The sequence below is a fragment of the Xyrauchen texanus genome, chromosome 31 (assembly GCF_025860055.1).
Source record: "Xyrauchen texanus isolate HMW12.3.18 chromosome 31, RBS_HiC_50CHRs, whole genome shotgun sequence".
NCBI classification, from domain to species: Eukaryota; Metazoa; Chordata; class Actinopteri; order Cypriniformes; family Catostomidae; genus Xyrauchen; species Xyrauchen texanus.
In genome coordinates, this window is record NC_068306.1 from 804,549 (window position 1) to 824,344 (window position 19,796).

The 19,796-nt window shown below is 41.0% G+C and overlaps 3 protein-coding genes across 13 annotated transcripts in view; 2 read left to right on the forward strand and 1 right to left on the reverse strand.

Annotated features, from left to right (window-relative positions):
* The window catches only part of LOC127624957 (zinc finger protein 501-like), a 256,003-nt gene that overhangs the window by 125,153 nt on the left and 111,054 nt on the right, over positions 1–19,796 (reverse strand). Inside the window, exons 1-3 of one of the 10 annotated variants that reach the window (XM_052099923.1) lie at positions 15,701–15,768; positions 13,245–13,327; positions 12,574–12,985 (exon numbers count right to left, since the gene is read on the reverse strand). The exons of 7 other annotated variants lie outside the window; for them this stretch is intronic. In XM_052099923.1, the coding sequence (XP_051955883.1) occupies positions 12,574–12,985 (412 nt within the window). In that variant the 5' untranslated portion in view covers positions 13,245–13,327; positions 15,701–15,768. Of the gene's footprint in view, positions 1–12,573; positions 12,986–13,244; positions 15,789–19,796 lie in introns of those variants that run through there. 2 more of the 10 variants (XM_052099924.1, XM_052099922.1) reach the window with 2 other exon arrangements.
* The window catches only part of LOC127624969 (gastrula zinc finger protein XlCGF26.1-like), a 70,812-nt gene that overhangs the window by 28,331 nt on the left and 22,685 nt on the right, over positions 1–19,796 (forward strand). The gene's annotated exons all lie outside the window — the stretch shown is intronic.
* LOC127624998 (zinc finger protein 501-like) overlaps positions 1–19,796 on the forward strand; it is a 91,059-nt gene that overhangs the window by 28,300 nt on the left and 42,963 nt on the right. The window lies entirely within an intron of this gene.

Sequence of the window (19,796 nt, forward strand, 5' to 3'; positions counted from 1 at the left end):
GCCTTAGCAGAGTCAGGGTGCAGGTAGTGTTGCGTCCAGAGGGCTGTCAGTGAAAACGTCGTCCTACAGAGAGTGCAGGGCAATCCTGCCAAGTGGCCGCGCTTTGCGGGCACAGGTGCACCGCAACCGCTTTGTCCACCTGGGGGACCTCCGTGTACCCATGGACAGCCCCACTGTCGAGGGTAGTGAAAGCGGACAAGTAAGTAGCTTGTACCCGGGCAGTAAAAGCTGTTCTCCACAACCTTGTTAACTCGTCGTGCACCTCCGAGAAGAAAGGGACGGGGGGCAGAGATATGTGATTTGTTACTTGGTTGCTAGGGTAAAGCCACCTGGTTGCTATGCAGTTACCAAGGTGATAATCAAAAGGCTCCTTGTTACCCTGAGTCAAATGAAATAACCGGAAGTGTAAAAGATGTTCTGATGTAGAGATATGTGATTATTACAGGACGGAGTGGTGGTAGCGTAGTGGCTAAAGCACAGGGCTGTTAATCAGATGGTCGCTGGTTCTAACCCCATTGTGTCCTTGAGTAAGGCACTTAACTCCAGGTTGGGGGGATTGTCCCTGTAATAATTGCACTGTAAGTCGCTTTGGATAAAAACGTCTGCCAAATGCTTAAATGTAAATGTAAATTACATGGTTGCTTGTGTAACCCCATCTGGTTGCTATGCAGTTAACAAGGTGATATTCAAAAGACTCCTTGCTACCCTGAGTCTCTCTATGACATTCTGATCCTGAGATCCCCATCTAAGCATTTTGAATGGAAGTCAATGGGGTTTGGCTATTAGGGTGCTCTAAATGGTTACTAGGGTGTGGCTGAGTAGTTTCAATGCTGATACTTGAAGAATGATTGCTCACCCAAGTAAAACAAGCCAACTGTAACTTCTCTAGGAAATTTTAATCAAAAGACATCACTCTCAGCTATTTTGAATGGAAGTCAATGGAGTTTGCTTTCTAGGTTGCTCTAAATGGTTGCTAGGGTGTGGCTAATAGTTTATATAATGATACATGATGTCTGATTGCTCACCCAAGTAAAACAAGCCAACTGTAACTTCTCTAGGAAATTTTAATCAAAAGACATCACTCTTAGCCATTTGGAATGGAAGTCAATGGGGTTGTGAGGCTGACATCAAGATGTCATAAAAGTCAAAGAATTCTGTGAGATACAAGTCATAAAAACTCTCACACAGAAGAACGTTTGCACGAGTCAACACATCTGAGCAAGGACAATAAAACACAAATCTCACATCTGATCTCTCTCACCTCAGGCCAATTTAGCCCTATTCCCCTAAAACACACAAACACCTGCCCCCCTCTACTCCTTCAGCTCAGAATCACTTCAAACTCACCTAAGATCTGTGTTTTAGAAAATATAATATCTGATGTATACAAATAATGTGACTTGGCATGTTTGGTATCATTTAAAATGTCTCAGTACGACTGGTATAACGGTCCCTTTAATGGTAACAAAGGTCTTTGCCAAATGCTGTATAATTCTGGAGGTCTGTCCCCCTCCCTTCCTGTATGTTAATGAGGTATGATTCCAGGATTTCCAGTTTAACCACTCCCAAAATTCCCTTTGTTTATGGTTTGGATATTTAAGGAAATGTGATACATTGTTCATGGTTCTCTGTATTCAGACGATCCCACACAGTTTACAGTGTGTAGTTTCTATCAGGTAATTGCAATTTGAATTTCTTATGCTTTGATAAAATAAAAAAATAAAATAATAGAGTTTATTCTGATTTATTTTGAAACTATTGTTTTTAGTAGATTATGTTACACACAAATCTCACATCTGATCTCACCTCTGATCTCTATCTCACCTCAGAGTTAACAGTGCCTTGGGAGGACCGTATGGAGGAGGCCAACGAAAGAAAGAGGGCAAAGTACTCCCAGCTTGTGGAGGGTTGCCGGAGCAATGGGTGGCGGGCAATATGCCAACCTGTCGAAGTGGGATGTCGAGGGTTTTTGGGCCATTCCCTTTGCAGGGCCTACAAAATGCTTGGCATCACAGGGGCGAGTCAGCGAAGGGCCATCAAGTTAGCCACTGATGCTGCAGAAGTAGCATCAAGGTGGCTGTGGATCAGGAGAGGAGAGGCATGGTGTGTAGGGTAGTAGCGCTACCTGGACATAAGCTGGGACTTGATCACCCCGGCTGGGTCGCCTAGGGGAGGGGGTCTGATTGTTGAAAGACCCGAAACCCCCCGTGATCCTAGGTTACATCACTGAGGATATGTCCAGGTGCACCAGACGGTGTATCAAAAACCTTCTTTCTGGAACAACCAGTGACTACCAGGAACAGTCTGGTTGACCACCAAGTACAGAATGGTGACAGCTGGAGAGACAGTGGACAGCTCGGAAAGACGGCATCGGGGCAGTGAGGGGTAGCATCCCAAGCTGCACCTTCTGAGAAGAAGGAACCCACAAAAGCTACGAATCGACCTACAGGAGATATACCCCTAGGGATTCCTGAGAGGGGTGGCGGAAGAGAATCCCACAGGACGGATCAAAGGATGACGACACATGGCAATGGAAATATGACTACGATAATGGAATGCATATGTGGCAAGATATGCAAGAACCGACATGGCCTGCGGATCCACCAGGCCAAGATGAAGTGTATGCAGAAGGAGGTAGAGTCACAGCGCACAGGAACTACGCCTGGTGAGACGCAGGAGGAGCCAGGCCCGGAGTCACCCCACAGTGCCCGGAGCCTCCAGGTGATGCAATCACCTGACGCACATAGGACATCAGAACATCGTCGGGTGAAGTGGCCCCAAGCTAGCAAGGAGAAGGTGTGGCGCCAGTTTGATGGAGACGCAGATACCATCTTGGAGGCAACTGCCAAAGGGAGAGCTGATCGACGCCTCAAAACGATGACTACAATCATTATCAGCCTAGCTGCAGAGAGGTTTGGACTTGAGGAGAAGCGAGCAACGAAGCCCCCTTATACCATGAACAACAGAGCAAGTAAAATCCATCAGCTCAGGCAGGAGCTGAAGAACTTGAGGCAGCAGTTCAAGGCTGCAAGCGAAGAGGAGAGGGGACCGCTTGCGGAGCTATGCAGCATAATCCGCAAAAAGCTGATGACCCTGAGGAGAGTGGAGTGGCATAGGAGGAGGAAGGAGAGGTCCAGGAGGAGAGCTGCCTTTCTAGTGAACCCATTTGGATTTACAAAACAGCTGCTAGGACAGAAGCGTAGCGGCCAACTCACCTGCTCTAAAGCTGAGGTTGACCACCACCTCAAGCAATCCTACAGTGATGAGTACAGAGAGCAAGACCTAGGCCCCTGCAGGTTCCTGATCAATCCACCTGCACCGGCTATGGACTTTGACGGGAAAGAGCCAGGCTGGAAGGAGATCCAGGAGGTGGTTAGAAGGGCAAGGGCAAACTCCGCTCCAGGGCCCAGTGGAGTACCGTATAAGGTTTATAAGAACTGTCCAAGACTACTCCACAGACTCTGGAAGATCCTGAAGGTGATTTGGAGGAGGGGAAAGGTAGTAGACCAGTGGAGACAGGCAGAGGGTGTTTGGATCCCGAAGGAGGAGAAGTCTCAGAAGATCGAGCAGTTCCGGACCATCTTACTGCTGAGCGTTGAAGGATTTTCTTCAGCCTCATTTCCAGGCGACTGACAGACTACCTCCTGAAGAACTCCTACATCGATACAGCAGTCCAGAAGGGAGGAATCCCAGAGGTACCTGGATGTCTGGAGCATACAGGTGTGGTCACTCAACTTATCAGGGAAGCCAGGGAGAACAAGGGGGACCTGGCTGTGCTGTGGCTGGACCTCGCAAATGCCTATGGATCCATACCCCATAAACTGGTCGAAGAGGCACTGAACCGGCATCATACCCCGAAGAAGTTCAGAGACCTCATCCTGGAATACTATACCAACTTCCATATGAGAGTCTCCTCCGGAACAACAACCTCAGACTGGCACAAGCTTGAGAAGGGAATCATCACTGGCTGTACAATCTCAGTCATCCTTTTTGCACTCGCCATGAACATGCTGGTGAAATCTGCGGAGATGCAGTGCAGGGGGCCCCTCTCGAAGTCTGGAGTTAGACAGCCACCCATCCGAGCCTTCATGGATGACCTGACAGTGACCACAACATCTGTCCCAGGCTGCAGGTGGATCCTGAACGGCCTCCAGGAGCTGATGTCCTGGGCTCACATGAACTTCAAGCTGGCTAAGTCAAGGTCCCTCGTGCTGAAGAAAGGGAAGGTCACTGACAAGTTCCACTTCTCACTTGGCACCACCAAGATACCATCACTGACAGAGGAACCTGTGAAGAGCCTGGGGAAGGTGTTCAATTGTAGCCTGAGAGATGCAGCTTTAACAAAAGCGACCAACCAAGACCTGGAGACCTGGCTGGCCGCAGTGGACAAGTCTGGCCTTTCTGGCAAGTTCAAGGCCTGGATTTACCAGCACGGCATCCTCCCTCGAATCCTCTGGCCCCTCCTGGTGTATGAAGTCCCCATTTCAACGGTGGAAGGCTTTGAGATGAGGATTAGCAGGTTTCTGCGCAGGTGGCTGGGACTGCCTCGAAGCCTGAGCAGCATCGCACTATATGGGCAGAACAACAAGCTGAAGCTTCCCATGAGCAGCCTGAGCAAGGAGTTCATGGTGACGCAGTCCAGGGAGGTCCTACAGTATCGGGATTCCAGTGATCCAAAGGTTGCCCAGGCTGGAATTGAGGTCAGGACAGGGCGGAAGTGGAGGGCTGCTGTGGCAGTGGACGATGCAGAGTCAAGGCTACGGCAAAGGGTGTTGGCGGGCTCAGTGGCACATGGGAGAGCTGGCCTGGGCAGCAGAAGAACTCCTCGCTATGACAAGGCAGAAGGGAAAGAGAGGAGGTCCCTGATCCTGGAGGAGGTGCGTGCAGGAGTTGAGGAGAAGCGAGCTTGCCAGATGGCTGGGATGCGGCAACAGGGCGCCTGGACAAGCTGGGAGCGAACAGTGGAGCGCAAAGTCACATGGACTGAGCTTTGGAAGGCTGAACCCTACAGGATAAAATTCCTGATCCAGGCGGTCTATGACGTGTTGCCAAGTCCATCCAACCTCTTCTCCTGGGGAAAGGTGGAGACACCAGCATGCCCCCTATGCCAGAGGAGAGGTACGTTGGAACACATCCTGAGCTGCTGTCCAAAAGCCCTGGGCGAAGGGCGTTACCGCTGGCGGCATGACCAGGTCCTAAAAGCCGTAGCGGATTCTATCTGCAGAGGCATTAGCCACAGCAAGAGCATTCGCCCAGTGAAGACCACAGCCTTTGTCAGAGCTGGGGAGAAGTCAACACCAGCTGCCCGGGGCACCTCCTCTGGCCTGTTGGCAACGGCGCGCGACTGGGAGCTGGCAGTTGATCTGGGCAAGCAGCTGAAGTTCCCTGAAGCAGTTGCCATAACAACATTAAGGCCTGACATTGTGCTCACCTCAGAGGCCTCCAAACAGGTAATTCTCTTAGAGTTAACAGTGCCTTGGGAGGACCGTATGGAGGAGGCCAACGAAAGAAAGAGGGCAAAGTACTCCCAGCTTGTGGAGGGTTGCCGGAGCAATGGGTGGCGGGCAATATGCCAACCTGTCGAAGTGGGATGTCGAGGGTTTGTGGGCCATTCCCTTTGCAGGGCCTACAAAATGCTTGGCATCACAGGGGCGAGTCAGCGAAGGGCCATCAAGTTAGCCACTGATGCTGCAGAAGTAGCATCAAGGTGGCTGTGGATCAGGAGAGGAGAGGCATGGCGTGTAGGGTAGTAGCGCTACCTGGACATAAGCTGGGACTTGATCACCCCGGCTGGGTCGCCTAGGGGAGGGGGTCTGATTGTTGAAAGACCCGAAACCCCCCGTGATCCTAGGTTACATCACTGATGATATGTCCAGGTGCACCAGACGGTGTATCAAAAACCTGTTAAATCCATGTTTCCGCAAATCTATGACCAGGTTAGTAGCGGTCTAAAGCTCAGTTTTGAGTGGAGCATGTGACGATTACATCGTCACATCCTGGCACTTGCTCATATTACATCCCCCTTAACAAGAAAGGCAGAAATATCAAAAATACTTTATGGTGAAGAGAAACACTTAAAACAGACAATTCATCATCATGATAAACACCGGTTACATATCTCTCATCTTCATTTGACTTGCTGTATACAGGTAAGTAAATGACACAAGGCTTTTGTAATTACAGTAAATGTGTGATTTAATGTGAACATCTGTCATTCATTTCTGCACATGCAATACATATTAAAAAACACATCTATGAATTTTTGCTTCGTATATGCTGAATTATGGTTTTTGTAGCTGTTATTTATCATAATAGTAACAATAAAACAGTATAAAAAATAATTTTAATAATAACTACTAAAATGAACATTAATCATGTATTTCATTGAATGCAATCATCTGCTCAACAAAATCACTCACAGTAATGTCATTCTAAACCTGTCACTCTAAGCACCCAACTGTCAATGGATGTAGAAAGGATATCCCACCTTAAAGGAAAAAGAGCCAATCACCTTTAAGATACAGACATCACAGGTCAAACAAGTCGCATTAGCTATACAAGCTGGGAAATATATATTTTTTCATAGTTTAAGGTAATTTATGATTCCAGAAATTGTCAGATTTTGAGAATGCACAACATGTCGAACCTTGAGGTGGATGGGCTACAACAGCAGAAGACCAAGTCCAGTTCCACCCTCAAGGTTCAACATGTTGTGCTTTCTGAAATGCTATTCAATAACAATCATGCCACTGCTGAAATCACTGAAATAAATTTTTTTCCCCATTCGTATGGTTTACGTGAACATTAACTGAAGCTCCTGAACCATAACTGCCGAGGCTGAGAACGTTTTAGAACCCCTGCCTAAAATGCATCTTTAGCAAGCTAAATTCTTTTCATAGTGTGAGCACTTGTATGGTTTCTCTCCAGTATGAATTCTCTTGTGTGTTTTCAGATATTGTGACCGAGTAAAACTCTTTTCACAGTGTGAGCACTTGTATGGTTTCTCTCCAGTATGAATTCTCTCGTGTGTTTTCAGGTTTTCTGACTGAGTGAAACTCTTTCCACAGTGTGAGCATTTGTAAGGTTTCTCTCCAGTGTGAATTCTCTCATGGATTTTCAGGTCTTGTGAACGAGTAAAACTCTTTCCACAGTGTGAGCACTTGTAAGGTTTCACTTCTTTATGAATTCTCTCATGTGTTTTCAGCTCTTCTGACCGAGTGAAACTCTTTTCACAGTGTGAGCACTTGTATGGTTTCTCTCCAGTATGAATTCTCTCATGTCTTTTCAGGTTTACTGACTGAGTGAAACTCTTTCCACAGTGTGAACACTTGTATGGTTTCTCTCCAGTATGAATTCTTTGGTGCAATTTCAAGTTGCCGGCTGTAATAAAGAACTTCCCACATTCAAAGCACATATGAGCTCCCACACTGGTATGTATTTTCTGATGCTCTTTAAAATAGAACAGTTGTGCAAAACTCTTTCCACAAAATGAACACTTGTAAGGCTTCTCATTTGTGTGAGATTTCAGATGTTGTTTTAGGGACTGTGCCATAACAAATGTTTTACCACACTGATCACATTTAAATGACTTTTCTACAGAGTGACAAAAGAGATGACTCTTGAGACTGGGTGCATATGCAAAACTTTTCCCACACTGATGGCACGTGTAAGGTTTCTCTCCAGTATGAACTCTCATGTGAGTATTAAGATGGCTTTTACATATGAAACAATTTCCACACTCAGAGCAGGTGAAAGATTTCTTGGCTGTTCTTCTTTGAGGCTTTTTTGGAGGGACATTTTTTTCAGTGTTTGAGCCACTCAAAGATTTTTCTCCAGTTATGAAATCATGCTGTTCCTCCTCCAGGTCATTCAGTTCTTCACATTCCTCTCTCACTTCCATCAGCTCTACAATAAACACAATAAAGAGGGACAAATTTAAATCATCAAATTTAACCCTAATTTAATGGCAGCATACCACAAATGTCCAGTATTTATTTATGATTTTTGTAATTTTTGTAATTATGGAATCATCTGTCATAGCACCTCAGAAAACAGTGTCTAATAATTTTCCTCATGTGCAATTTCAATCCTTCGCTATCATAGGTCATGAAGAGCTAACAAAACTTATCGAAACATCAAAAGCCACAACTTGTTTGTTAGATCCTATACCAACTAAGCTCTTAAAAGAGGAATCCCCTATAATCTCAGAACCTCTTCTTAATATTATTAACTCCTCACTATGTTTAGGACATGTCCCAAGAAACTTTAAAATGGCAATTATCAAATCTCCCGTTTATGTCAAAAATACTAGAAAAGGTAGTATCCTCCCAAATATGTTCATTTCTACAGAGAAATAGTATATACGAAGAATTTCAGTCAGGATTTAGGCCTCATCACTGTACAGAGACTGCACTTATCAGAGTTACAAATGACTTGGTCTTATCAACTGATCGCGGCTGCATTTCTCTTCTAGTGCTTTTAGATCTAAGTGCTGCATTCGACACGATAGATCACGACATTCTCTTGAATAGGCTGGAGAATTGTGTTGGAATTTGTGGAGTTGCATTAGCATGGTTTAGGTCATATTTAGCAGACCGCTACCACTTTGTCTATGTAAATGAGGAATTGTCAAACCAATCAAAAGTAAAATATGGAGTGCCACAAGGATCAGTTTTAGGGCCTCTGCTTTTCTCAATGTATATGATTCCCCTGGGAGATATTATCAGGAATCATGGAATAAGTTTCCACTGCTATGCTGACGATACACAACTTTATATTTCTTCAAAACCTGATGAGATTTCACAATTCTCAAAATTTATTGATATCAATGAAATAAAAGATTGGATGGCCAGAAATTTCCTTCTACTCAATTCTGACAAAACAGAGGTTCTAATTATTAGACCAAAAAACTCTTCAACAGCGATATTTGATACCAATCTGTCCTTTGAAAATCAAATTACCAATGTTTGTAGAACAGCGTTCTTCCACCTAAGAAATATTGCTAAATTAAGGCATATGGTCTCGGTTGCTGATGCCGAAAAACTGATTCATGCGTTCATGACCTCAAGACTAGATTATTGTAATGCATTACTGGGAGGATGTCCAGCAAGATCAATAAATAAACTTCAATTGGTTCAAAATGCAGTAGCCAGAGTGCTAACAAGAACCAAGAAATATGATCATATTAGCCCTATTTTATCATCGTTACATTGGCTACCTGTTAAATTCCGTATTAATTTAAAATTCTGTTAACTACGTACAAAGCATTGAATGGTCTAGCTCCGCAGTTCTTAAGTGATCTTCTAACATGCTATATTCCAACACGTTCATTAAGATCGCAAAATTCTGGCCTGTTAATAGTTCCTAGAATATCAAAATCCACAAAAGGAGGTAGATCCTTTTCATATTTGGCTCCTAAACTATGGAATAGTCTCCCAAACACTGTTCGAGATGCAGACACACTCTCTCAGTTTAAGTCTAGACTAAAGACTCATCTATTTAACCAGACATACACCTAATTTATCCTCCAACCCACAATTTGCTGCTTTAGTTGGGTCTGCCGGAACCAGAAATCAGAAACATTGAGCATGATCTCTCACTCTGCAATAAATTTAACGACATCTATGCTTATATCCTTTTATTTGTTTCCCTGTCTCAACCTCGGAACTCCTATCCTGAGGTCACCAGGACCGGCTGGATCCAGCACCATTCCTGCTTCATGTTGGACTCCGCTGCTACATGTCCTGAATGATGATGACTAAATGCAGCCGGTGCCAGCCATAAATCACTTCAGTTTATTATTATGGACTTCAGAGGATGAACTGATGCCAACTCCAACCTGCATCACCTCAGTCTATTGATGGAGTACGATCTTGAAATGGAACACATAGACTAACTATTGCCAACAAAAGCCTTCATCAGCCAATTAACAAGGACAATTGCATCTATGTGAACTTCTGCAATTAATCAAGATGGACTTCAAAGACTGTGGTCATTAATCTTACAGTTCAAACACAATCGATGTTTAATCACTGACCCTTAACCCTTACTTAGTTTAATAATTTTAAACCATGATTTTAACTATACATAAGTAATATTTACATTACATTCATAATGTTAGTCAGTGGGGAACTGACCCCCACAGTGAGTCTGGTTTAGGGTGGGGTTAGTCAGAGGGGAACTGGCCCCACAGTAAGTCTGGTTTCTCCCAAGGTTATTTTTCTCCATTAATCTCCAGCTTATGGAGTTTGTGTTCCTTGCCACAGTCTCCTACAGCTTGCTCACTGGGGTTATTAATACAATTATTATTTAATAATTTTTAAACACGATTAAGAATCGTATTTTATCTAAATTACACAATGATGATTCATCGACTTTATAGACATCACAGTTTTATCGTCTGTTAATGCTGATCTTCTGTAAAGCTGCTTTGAAACTATGCGTGTTGTGAAAGGCGCTATAGAAATAAAATTGACTTGACATTAAAGCACCAACTAAATGATTTCTTTTTCTCCTTATGTGGTAGCACCTCTAAACTCACCAGGGCATGATCTGAGACCAAGATGGTTCCAATTGAGCAATCAACAACAGATGAAATGAGGGACTTGGATATCAAGAAGAAATCTATTCTAGAATAAATCTTATTGGCTGATGAAAAAAAAATTATAGTCCCTACCAGATGGGTTCAAAAGTCTCCAAATATCTGTAAGACCAAGATTGTTTACACATCCTGTGTAGCGTCAATGTTGCTCTAGGGGACTTACACACTTTTGCTTCACTACAATCAAGGACAGAGTCCATCAAAAGATTAAAGTCTCCTCCCAATATATCATGAGGGGTGTCAGCGGCTTGCAACATCCCTTCAAGATCTATAAAAAATCCCTAAGCATCAATGTTAGGTGCGTAAATATTATCCAAAAATCAACCTTTGCTGATAAAACAATAATGACTCTACCTAATTTATCTTTAATCTGTTTGAGACATTTCAATTGTAGATGTTTACTTATCAATGTAATGAATCCTCTGCTATTACTTGAGCCAGTACTAAAGAAAACATGTCCACCCCATATCTTCCCAAATTTTCAGCTTCTAATGTAGAATATTTTTATCAAGTTGAATAGAAATGAATCAAGTATAATCAATGTAAATATAGCCAATTTATTCTACAATTATTTCTGATGGTCAATCATGTATCTTACTGAGTGTGTCTGTGTAGAGGCCTGTGTGGGAATGGAATGTGCTAACATATGATAAACTACGTTTCCTGTTTTGACACTACAGAAAATATATGGTGAGGCTCCTTAGAAAAACGGACTGGTCAAAGAGCAAAATTATAGATAATAGTGAAATGTATTAGCCACGCCTTGGTAGATCATATATAAGCAGGAAGAAACCCAGTTGCTGAAGTTGCTCTGCAGACTGACTCAGCTTTTCTATCTCCACTTAATTGTGTCAAAAGTGTGTTTCTCTACTAAAACTCCAGCCGCCTAGCGAAACCAGCCCAAAAACCATTCAGTTCTTCACGAAGTCAAACTAACTCCAATGTCCTGCAAGAAATATTGCACAAAACCAGCTCCAGCCAACAGGAGGCATAAGCACCCAACACAAGCAGATTCTTCCACAAGCTGTCCAAAATAAATTATTCTACACAAAACAAACTCCAGCCGCTAGGTGGAACCAGCACAAAAGGAAACAAAAAAGGTGCCCAGTTTCCTCAGACAGTCAAGTGTATGTTCAGTGAGACAGGTCCACTAGGCAGCTACATGAAAATCACCAAATGGCTTACTCACTCTGGCTTACTCTTTATGTAGGATAATGCTTGATGTGGGCAGGTACATTTTCTATGGCCATCCATAGTATATATTCTCAGTTTGGCAAGAAACATCAGTGCAAATGCCATCTTCCGTTGATGTAAGAGATTCTTGCATTCCTTGAATCGATCACATTTCTCTCATCGAATTCACAAAGTCTGGGAACAAGAAAATGTTGTGGTTCTTCCAAGAAAGCCTTTCTTTGCTCCTAGCCTCGCATAACACAGGATCTTTATCGGATAATCTCTCGGCCAGAATTATCGCCGGGACCCTGTGAGCTCACTCGATTCCCAGCTTATGGCCTGTTATGTCGATCAGACTCGGGAAGAGCTCATCAAGCAATTTCACAAGGTAATCGATCCGTTTCTCAACATCAGACAATCTTGTAACCAAATAATTTTATCTCCATCACTGTAATCGATCAACGTATCACAGCAAGATCCTGCAAGTCTGCAACAACCTTCGTCAACATTGCCAACAATTTCAACAATTCACGCTGGCTTTCTTTCAGTTCACCATTCGAATCGACTCCGGGGCTTTCGGCCTGTTTCTCATGGGAATCAGCTTGAGCACATAAGTGTCTTTTAATGTCCCCAGATCATGAGGGTTTTGAGATTTTTTACATACTGTCTTCCTAGAACAGTTACGAAACTTACAGACTGAAACTTACATTCTACATAACCTCTCCTTTTGTTTTTTATATTCTGACATGACAGTTGATTGTCATGAAAATGACAATAGAGAAGAAAAAAAAAAAAAATACCTGAAGGAATAAAATCATCATCATCTTCACCCTGTTGTGTTGTGTTTTGTTCTTTTATCTCCTGCTTCACTTCAATCTGCACTGATGTCTGCAGCATCTGCTGTTCATCATCATCTTCATCACTCTGTTCTTTATCTGTTGATGTCTCATAATCATCTTCATCACTATGTTCTTCCTCTTCTTTTATCTCCTCCAGCTTCACTTCAATCTTCACTGGTATCTGCAGCATCTGCTGTTCATCATCATCTTCATCACTCTGTTCTTTATCTGTTGCTGTCTCATCATCATCTTCATCACTATGTTCTTCCTGTTCTTTTATCTCCTCCTGCTTCACTTCAATCTTCACTGGTGTCTGCAGCATCTGCTGTTCTCCAGCATGAATCACATCCACCTGCTCTCTCATGATGAACATCTGAACACACAAACATCATAATTATAATGGACTGACATTCATAAAACTCTAAAACATTATTATAATTACACACACAATAACAGATCTGTTTTTTCAGAAACGGTATTAATATAAATGTGAAACAAACTACATCAGATGATAATGAGCTTCTTTTGCAGTCATTAAAATGCCAAAGATATAAAAAAAACAACATGTGCAGAAAATATACATCAAAATAAATTCAAATATCACAAATCAAGTTAAACAAGTTGTCACGTACCGAACTGAGCACTCAAACTTTCAGATCTTCTTATTCTTCTGTTTTTTGTTGGTGGTTCATATTCTTATATTGTGCTTTATCTACTGTGAGTAATGGATCAGAGACATTCCTACTATATAAATTACATCAATGATGAAAAGAAACTCTAGTTATATTAGAGACAGCAAGAAAAAGAAAGAAAAGATGACTGAAACAGGCAAATTATTATCAATGCATACACAGTGTTTGTCTTGTACAGAGTGAACTTTAAAAATACATCCATCTTTTAAAACCAAAAATGATTTTGGCCTTTATCGCATTTCAAGCCTTTATTCGGAAAATTGCATTCAGTATCTTTAATATGTTAATGAACCAAAGAGGACCATTATATATATGACCTCAACACCCGTGACACCCCACACCAAAAATGGTTTGGTCCGTCCCCCAGTGTTCAAGACACGGTTACGGCCTTGAGTCTGAAAGAGTGTTTTTGTATCGTGCCTAAAGATGGACAACACCACTTATTTTCTTTTCGATCCGATACCAAGTACTTTTAGGCCAGTATCGCCGATATCAATACCAATACGATACCTCTAATGAACTGAATGTTTATGAAATTAGTAAGTATAAGCCACATATAAAACTACAAAATTAACCATAGATATTATTATATGGCTACTATTTCTAAAACTAGTAATGCTGTAGAAAAACCATGGATAAATATATCAACACCTTGGTTACTGCAAAAAAAGAAACAAAAACATGGTTACTACAGTAATTGTTACTATTAATGAGGATTAAAATCATTATCAATGTTTTAACGACACATGTAAAAATGGTCACACAAGCTCATTATAATAATAATAATCCGCTTTTCTAAAGCGCTTTACATAGTATAGGGGGAATCTCCTCAACCACCACCAGTGTGCAGCATCCACCTGGATGATTCGACGGCAGCCATAGTGCACCAGAACGCCCACCACACACCAGCTATTGGTGGAGAGGAGAGAGTAGAGTGATGTAGCTAATTCAGGGATTGAGATTAAAACGAGGCCATGATAGATAGGGGCCAATGGGGAGAATTTGGCCAGGACTCCAGGGTTACACCCCTACTCTTTACGAGAAGTGTCCTGGGATAATGACCACAGAATCAGGACCTCGGTTTAACGTCTCATCTGAAAGACATGTCTAGGTTTGTCATATATGTGAATAACTCCAGATTCTGTTTTTTCTTTCATTACTTCATGAAAGCCCCGCTCCCTGTATGAATGAGCTCTATGGCTGCTGGTGTATTTCGCCATTTCTGCATTTCAAAAATATTTGTTCCGGTGCCATGCAACAATTCTCTAATTTATTTATTTTTTCCACTTCGAAGATTATGAGATGCATTAATACTCGTGTAATCTAAATAATAAGATAGTAAACTAGTTTAAAAAAAAAACCTTCAGAAGCTATATTTTTATGCGAGGATCTATATTCTTGATCCCACATCAGTATCGATCCGCTCATCCCTAATCTTGCCTCAGTTTCAGTGAACTCATTTAGATTCAGCAGATCTGTTTGCTTAAGTTTTTAGAGGTACTGTCGATGACTACCCTTGCAAAAATTGGGAGTTTATTGCAAACTTGCCACAATCTTGCTACTGACCATTTTCACATGCAAATGATCTTTGTGGCAATCTTGCGGCAAATTGTCCATTGTTACCAAAGGCGTGCTGCAGGTTCACCACTATTGTTGTTTGCCAGAACTAGATTTATTTGTGAGGGTTGCTCTGGCTTTCATTTTTCATTATTGAAGGGATGTGCATGCAGATTTCAGATATAAAATCTGATATTAAATGAGCAATGTTCCAGATCAAAATCACTGAGGGTGCTTCTGAAATAGTGGGGGTGCTCTGGATAAAGTGCAGATGTACCATTTAGGACATTAGCCCGACGTTTCTGGAACGTTAGTCAAAGTTTGTCAAGATTGAACTTTACCAACACGTCTTCAAACTGGACTAAAATATAGGCTAAACATGAGTCTGTGAAACTCATGAGAGTGAGTTTACATGAGTTTAGCCACAGACAGACAGAAAGTGTAAATAAACCTGTTCTGAAGTGTTTTAGTTGTTTTGCTCATCTCTTGCATATGACCAGTAATCCCAAAAGTATTTACACAAACTTGAGGAAACCAAAAAGCGTTTGTTTGTGCCCGTCTCTCCAATATATATTATCACCTTCATTGAACTCATTTACAGTCAGTCGCTGGATTTAAAGAGCTCATATATCAGAAATTAAACATGATATTTCACAGATTTCGTCTTGTTTCTCCTGAAACTGAATATTTTAAAGCGTGCGTCAAAAAACAAACGACGCGCGTCGATAAAAAAGCTTCTTTTACAGTCATTAAAACGCCAAAGAGAGAAAAATGTACAAAATGCACAACAAAATAAATATAAATCTCACAAAAAAATGTTAAACACATTGAACACGTACCGAACTGTAGCTGTGTTTGAATTCGTCCCTTATTCACTATATAGTGCACTATTTGGTGTGTCGGAGTTCTTTCTTCTTCTTCTGGTGTTTTCTGTCGGTTTATAAAACAACTTCCGGTTAATTTCCGCCTCTTGCTGGACTGGAGTGAATAAAACACCAACATCTGATTAATCAGTCCTGCTGTCGAACTTTAAAATACATTAAATACTTTAAACTCTTTTACAATATTATACAGGAAAAAGAAGTGACAGATTTTATATTTCCATTGACATAAATGTTTGGAAACTTTCATCACTTCACAGTTTAGTAGAACACATTCGACAGCATCTGGAAACCACATTTAGTAGAAAAGTTCACCCAAAAATAGAAATTGACTGTCAGATATCGTTAATGAAACCTACTAATTCTAATCACGGCTTCTCGAAGATGTTTTTATTTCTGTTGCCCCCATTATGCTGGCCATAATCAACAGTTCTTTGAGACATGGAGTAGTCCCTGCCAGTTTTAAACATGCTGTGGTTCAGCCTCTGCTGAAAAAACCTAACCTTGACCCTACAGTTTTTAAGAATTATAGGCCTATTTCAAAATTACCTTTTCTGTCGAAAATCTTGGAAAAGGTGGTTTATTCGCAGCTCTATTCTTATCTAACCACCTTCAACATATTTGACAAATTTCAATCAGGATTTAGGGCACTGCATAGTACTGAGACTGCACTATTAAAGGTGACCAATGACATTTTAGTCTCCCTTGATTCTTGCAATGGAGCCATTTTAATCCTCCTAGACCTCAGTGCAGCATTTGACACGATCGATCACTCCATTCTTTTAAATCGCCTTGAGAAGGTGGTTGGCATCCAGGGAGTGGCATTAAACTGGTTTTCATCATATCTTAAGGAAATAACTTTTTCTATTAGTATTGATAATCACTTCTCTTCCCCAACACTGCTCACATGTGGCGTTCCACAAGGCTCCATGTTGGGTCCTCTGCTTTTTTCTCTTTATGTGCTTCCGTTAGGCTCCATCTTTCAGAAGTACAGTGTAGACTATCATTGTTATGCTGATGACATACAATTGTACCTTCCTGTCAGGTCTAATGATTGTTGTTCCATCATTACTCTCATCTCCTGTGTTGAGGAAGTTAAATTATGGATATCTGAAAACTTCCTCATGCTTAATGAGGATAAAACCGAGGTCATTGCTTTTGGCTCTTCGCTACATATCGCTGACACTGAAAATCAGTAATGTACTTTGTCTTTAACCGTGCACAATAGAGTTAAGAACTTGGGTGTCATCTTTGATTCTGACTTATTATTTGATAAGCAGATAAATGCTGTTGTTAAAGGAAGCTTTTTTCATCTAAGGTCCATTGCTGAATTAAAACAGTTTCTCTCACAGAAGGACTTGGAAATAGTAATTCATGCTCACATCTGGAAGTAGTCCAAAATGCAGCAGCAAGACTTCTAACGGGTACCAAGAAAAGAGAGCATATTACCCTAGTTCTCGCTTCCCTACATTGGCTTCCAGTTAGTTACAGAGTTCAATTCAAGGTTGAGCTGTATGTTTATAAGGCCTTGCATGGTTTAGGACATTGCCGATTTACTTCATCTACATTCGGCACCTAGGTCGCTTCGATCATCAAATCAGTTACTCCTCTCTTTTCCTCGCTCCCGTTTGAAAACCAAAGGTGATCGGGCGTTTGTGGTTGCGGTTCCCAGGTTGTGGAATGCACTCCTATTTGTCGTTAGGTCTTCTTCCTCATTGCCTATATTTAAATCTAGATTGAAGACACATTTTTTCTCTTTAGCCTATAGGCTAATGTTGGTTGAGAATTATAACAGTTTTTTTTGTGTAGGTTTTATAATGTTTTATTAATTTGTTCTTTTTAACATTTTATAAGTTCTATTTAATTCTGTTATTAATGTTTGTAAAAAATTTAACAGCACTTTGGTTACAACACTTGTTGTATTTAAGTGTGCTTTATAAATAAACTTGAACTTGAACAATGTTTGTTTACTTTTCCGGGATTTAGCGCATCCATTGATATAACGGTTAAAATGTTATACCTGTAAAAATGTTGTCAACCGTAACCCATTTTCAAGTGTTGTTTATTGCATATGCAAAACGTCACATCATTGCTTTGTGCAGAATGCACGTTCCAGTCAGAGGAAATACACTTTATCCTATTTAATTGCCGTTTAAAATTTGCAGCACGGTTATTTTTATCCTTCAAAGTTGCTGACGTCAGCCAACCTGTGTCCTGCCGCTATCTGAGAGAAGTGATCGCACTAAAATTACCTCAGGAATCATAAAACATTTCCTATTTTAAACACGCAACTAGAATCCTATATGAATATAAACCTTTTGCACAGCAAAAATTACAAATATATACTGGACATTTGTCGTGTTCTGCAATTAAATTTGGGTTAAATTTTTCTTTATTCAAAAATTATTTAAATGTGTCCCTATTGAATTGATTTTCGTCAACTTATTGTGTTTATTGTAGAGCTGAAGGAAATGGAGGAGGAACAACAACATGGTTTCATAACGGGAGAAAAATCTTTAAGTGGCTCAAAGACAGAAGACAATTTCTCACCTAAAAAGCCTCGAAGAACAACCAAGAAATCTTTCACCTGCTCTCAGTGTGGAACATGTTTCACAAGTAAAAGCAATCTTAATGAACACATGAGAGTTCATACTGGAGAGAGACCTTACACGTGCCATCAGTGTGGAAATAGTTTTGCATATGCAACCAGTCTCAAGAGTCATCTCTTTTGTCACTCTGGAGAAAAGCCATTTGAATGTGATAAGTGTGGTAAAACATTTGTTCTGACACAGTACCTAAAAACACATCTGAAAACTCACACAAATGAGAAGCCTTACAAGTGTTCATTTTGTGGAAAGTGTTTTTCGTGCATATCCTATTTGAAAAAGCACCAGAAATACATACCGGTGTGGCGGCTCATGTGTGCTTTGAATGTGGAAAGATCTTTACTGCAGCCAGCAGCTTGAAACTGCACCGAAGAATTCATATTGGAGAGAAACCTTACAAGTGCTCACACTGTGGAAAGAGTTTCACTCGGTCACAATACTTGAAAACACATGAGAGAATTCATACTGGAGAGAAACCTTACCACTCAGGGCCTGAAATTATTTTCTGAAAATGGGGAGTGAATTCCCCCCTTAAGGCCTCGATATACTTCCTATGAAATTAATGAACGGTTGTGACATAATTTAGAACAAAATCTGGCCAAAAATAAGGTGTTTTTGCATTTGTTGTGGTGGTTCATTACAGTTTTCTGGAGTGAGCTTTTAGGAAAAAAAAATGTATCTGCTGCTAAATACCTTCTTACTGCCATTGGTCCACGTCATCAGTAGGTGTGACCTGGAGCTCCAGCTACCTTGAGGCTGATGGGTAATTTTGTTTATGTTGTTCAGTGAGTCAAAATCAGTCGACATGAACATGTTGATGTGCAGAGTTATTAGCAAGCTGGTGCAAATGTACCTACATCTGTACGACCATTCACTTAAGAGATATTTTCCAAGACCATGTCACTTTTCTCAGTCAGATAGAACCAGGGTCATAAATCAAGTTTTCCATAAAGGAGCAATATTTGATTTCCATTGGGATTTTTTACCTTTACAAGGGCAATCGTTTCTATTCTAACCTTATAAAATGACGTGCCATCCTTTGTTATAATTTAAACAATTATTTCAATTTGAAAATGGTATGTTTCAATAATTACAAAATTGCATTATCAGTACATTGCGTATGTGCGTTATCACTGAAACTTTTTTCCTCATTCACATATTTCCAAATATTTTGGCCAATAAATTAACAGCTTATAAAACTAATGCAGCGACATAGAGGAGGAGGTGACTCCATTTCTTCATCTTTTTTAGCAACTCTTTTATTAAGAATGTCCAAAGTGGGCTCACATTGACTGATTCAATCACAATGAAGATTCATTTGTTTATAGAATACTTGAGATGTAATTAAATGTCAAATGTGATTGAAATAAACAAGAAATTATACTGCATTTCTGAAGTATAATCTTAATTTGTTACTCGAAAATGTATCTTGCTGTGTCAAAAGTATT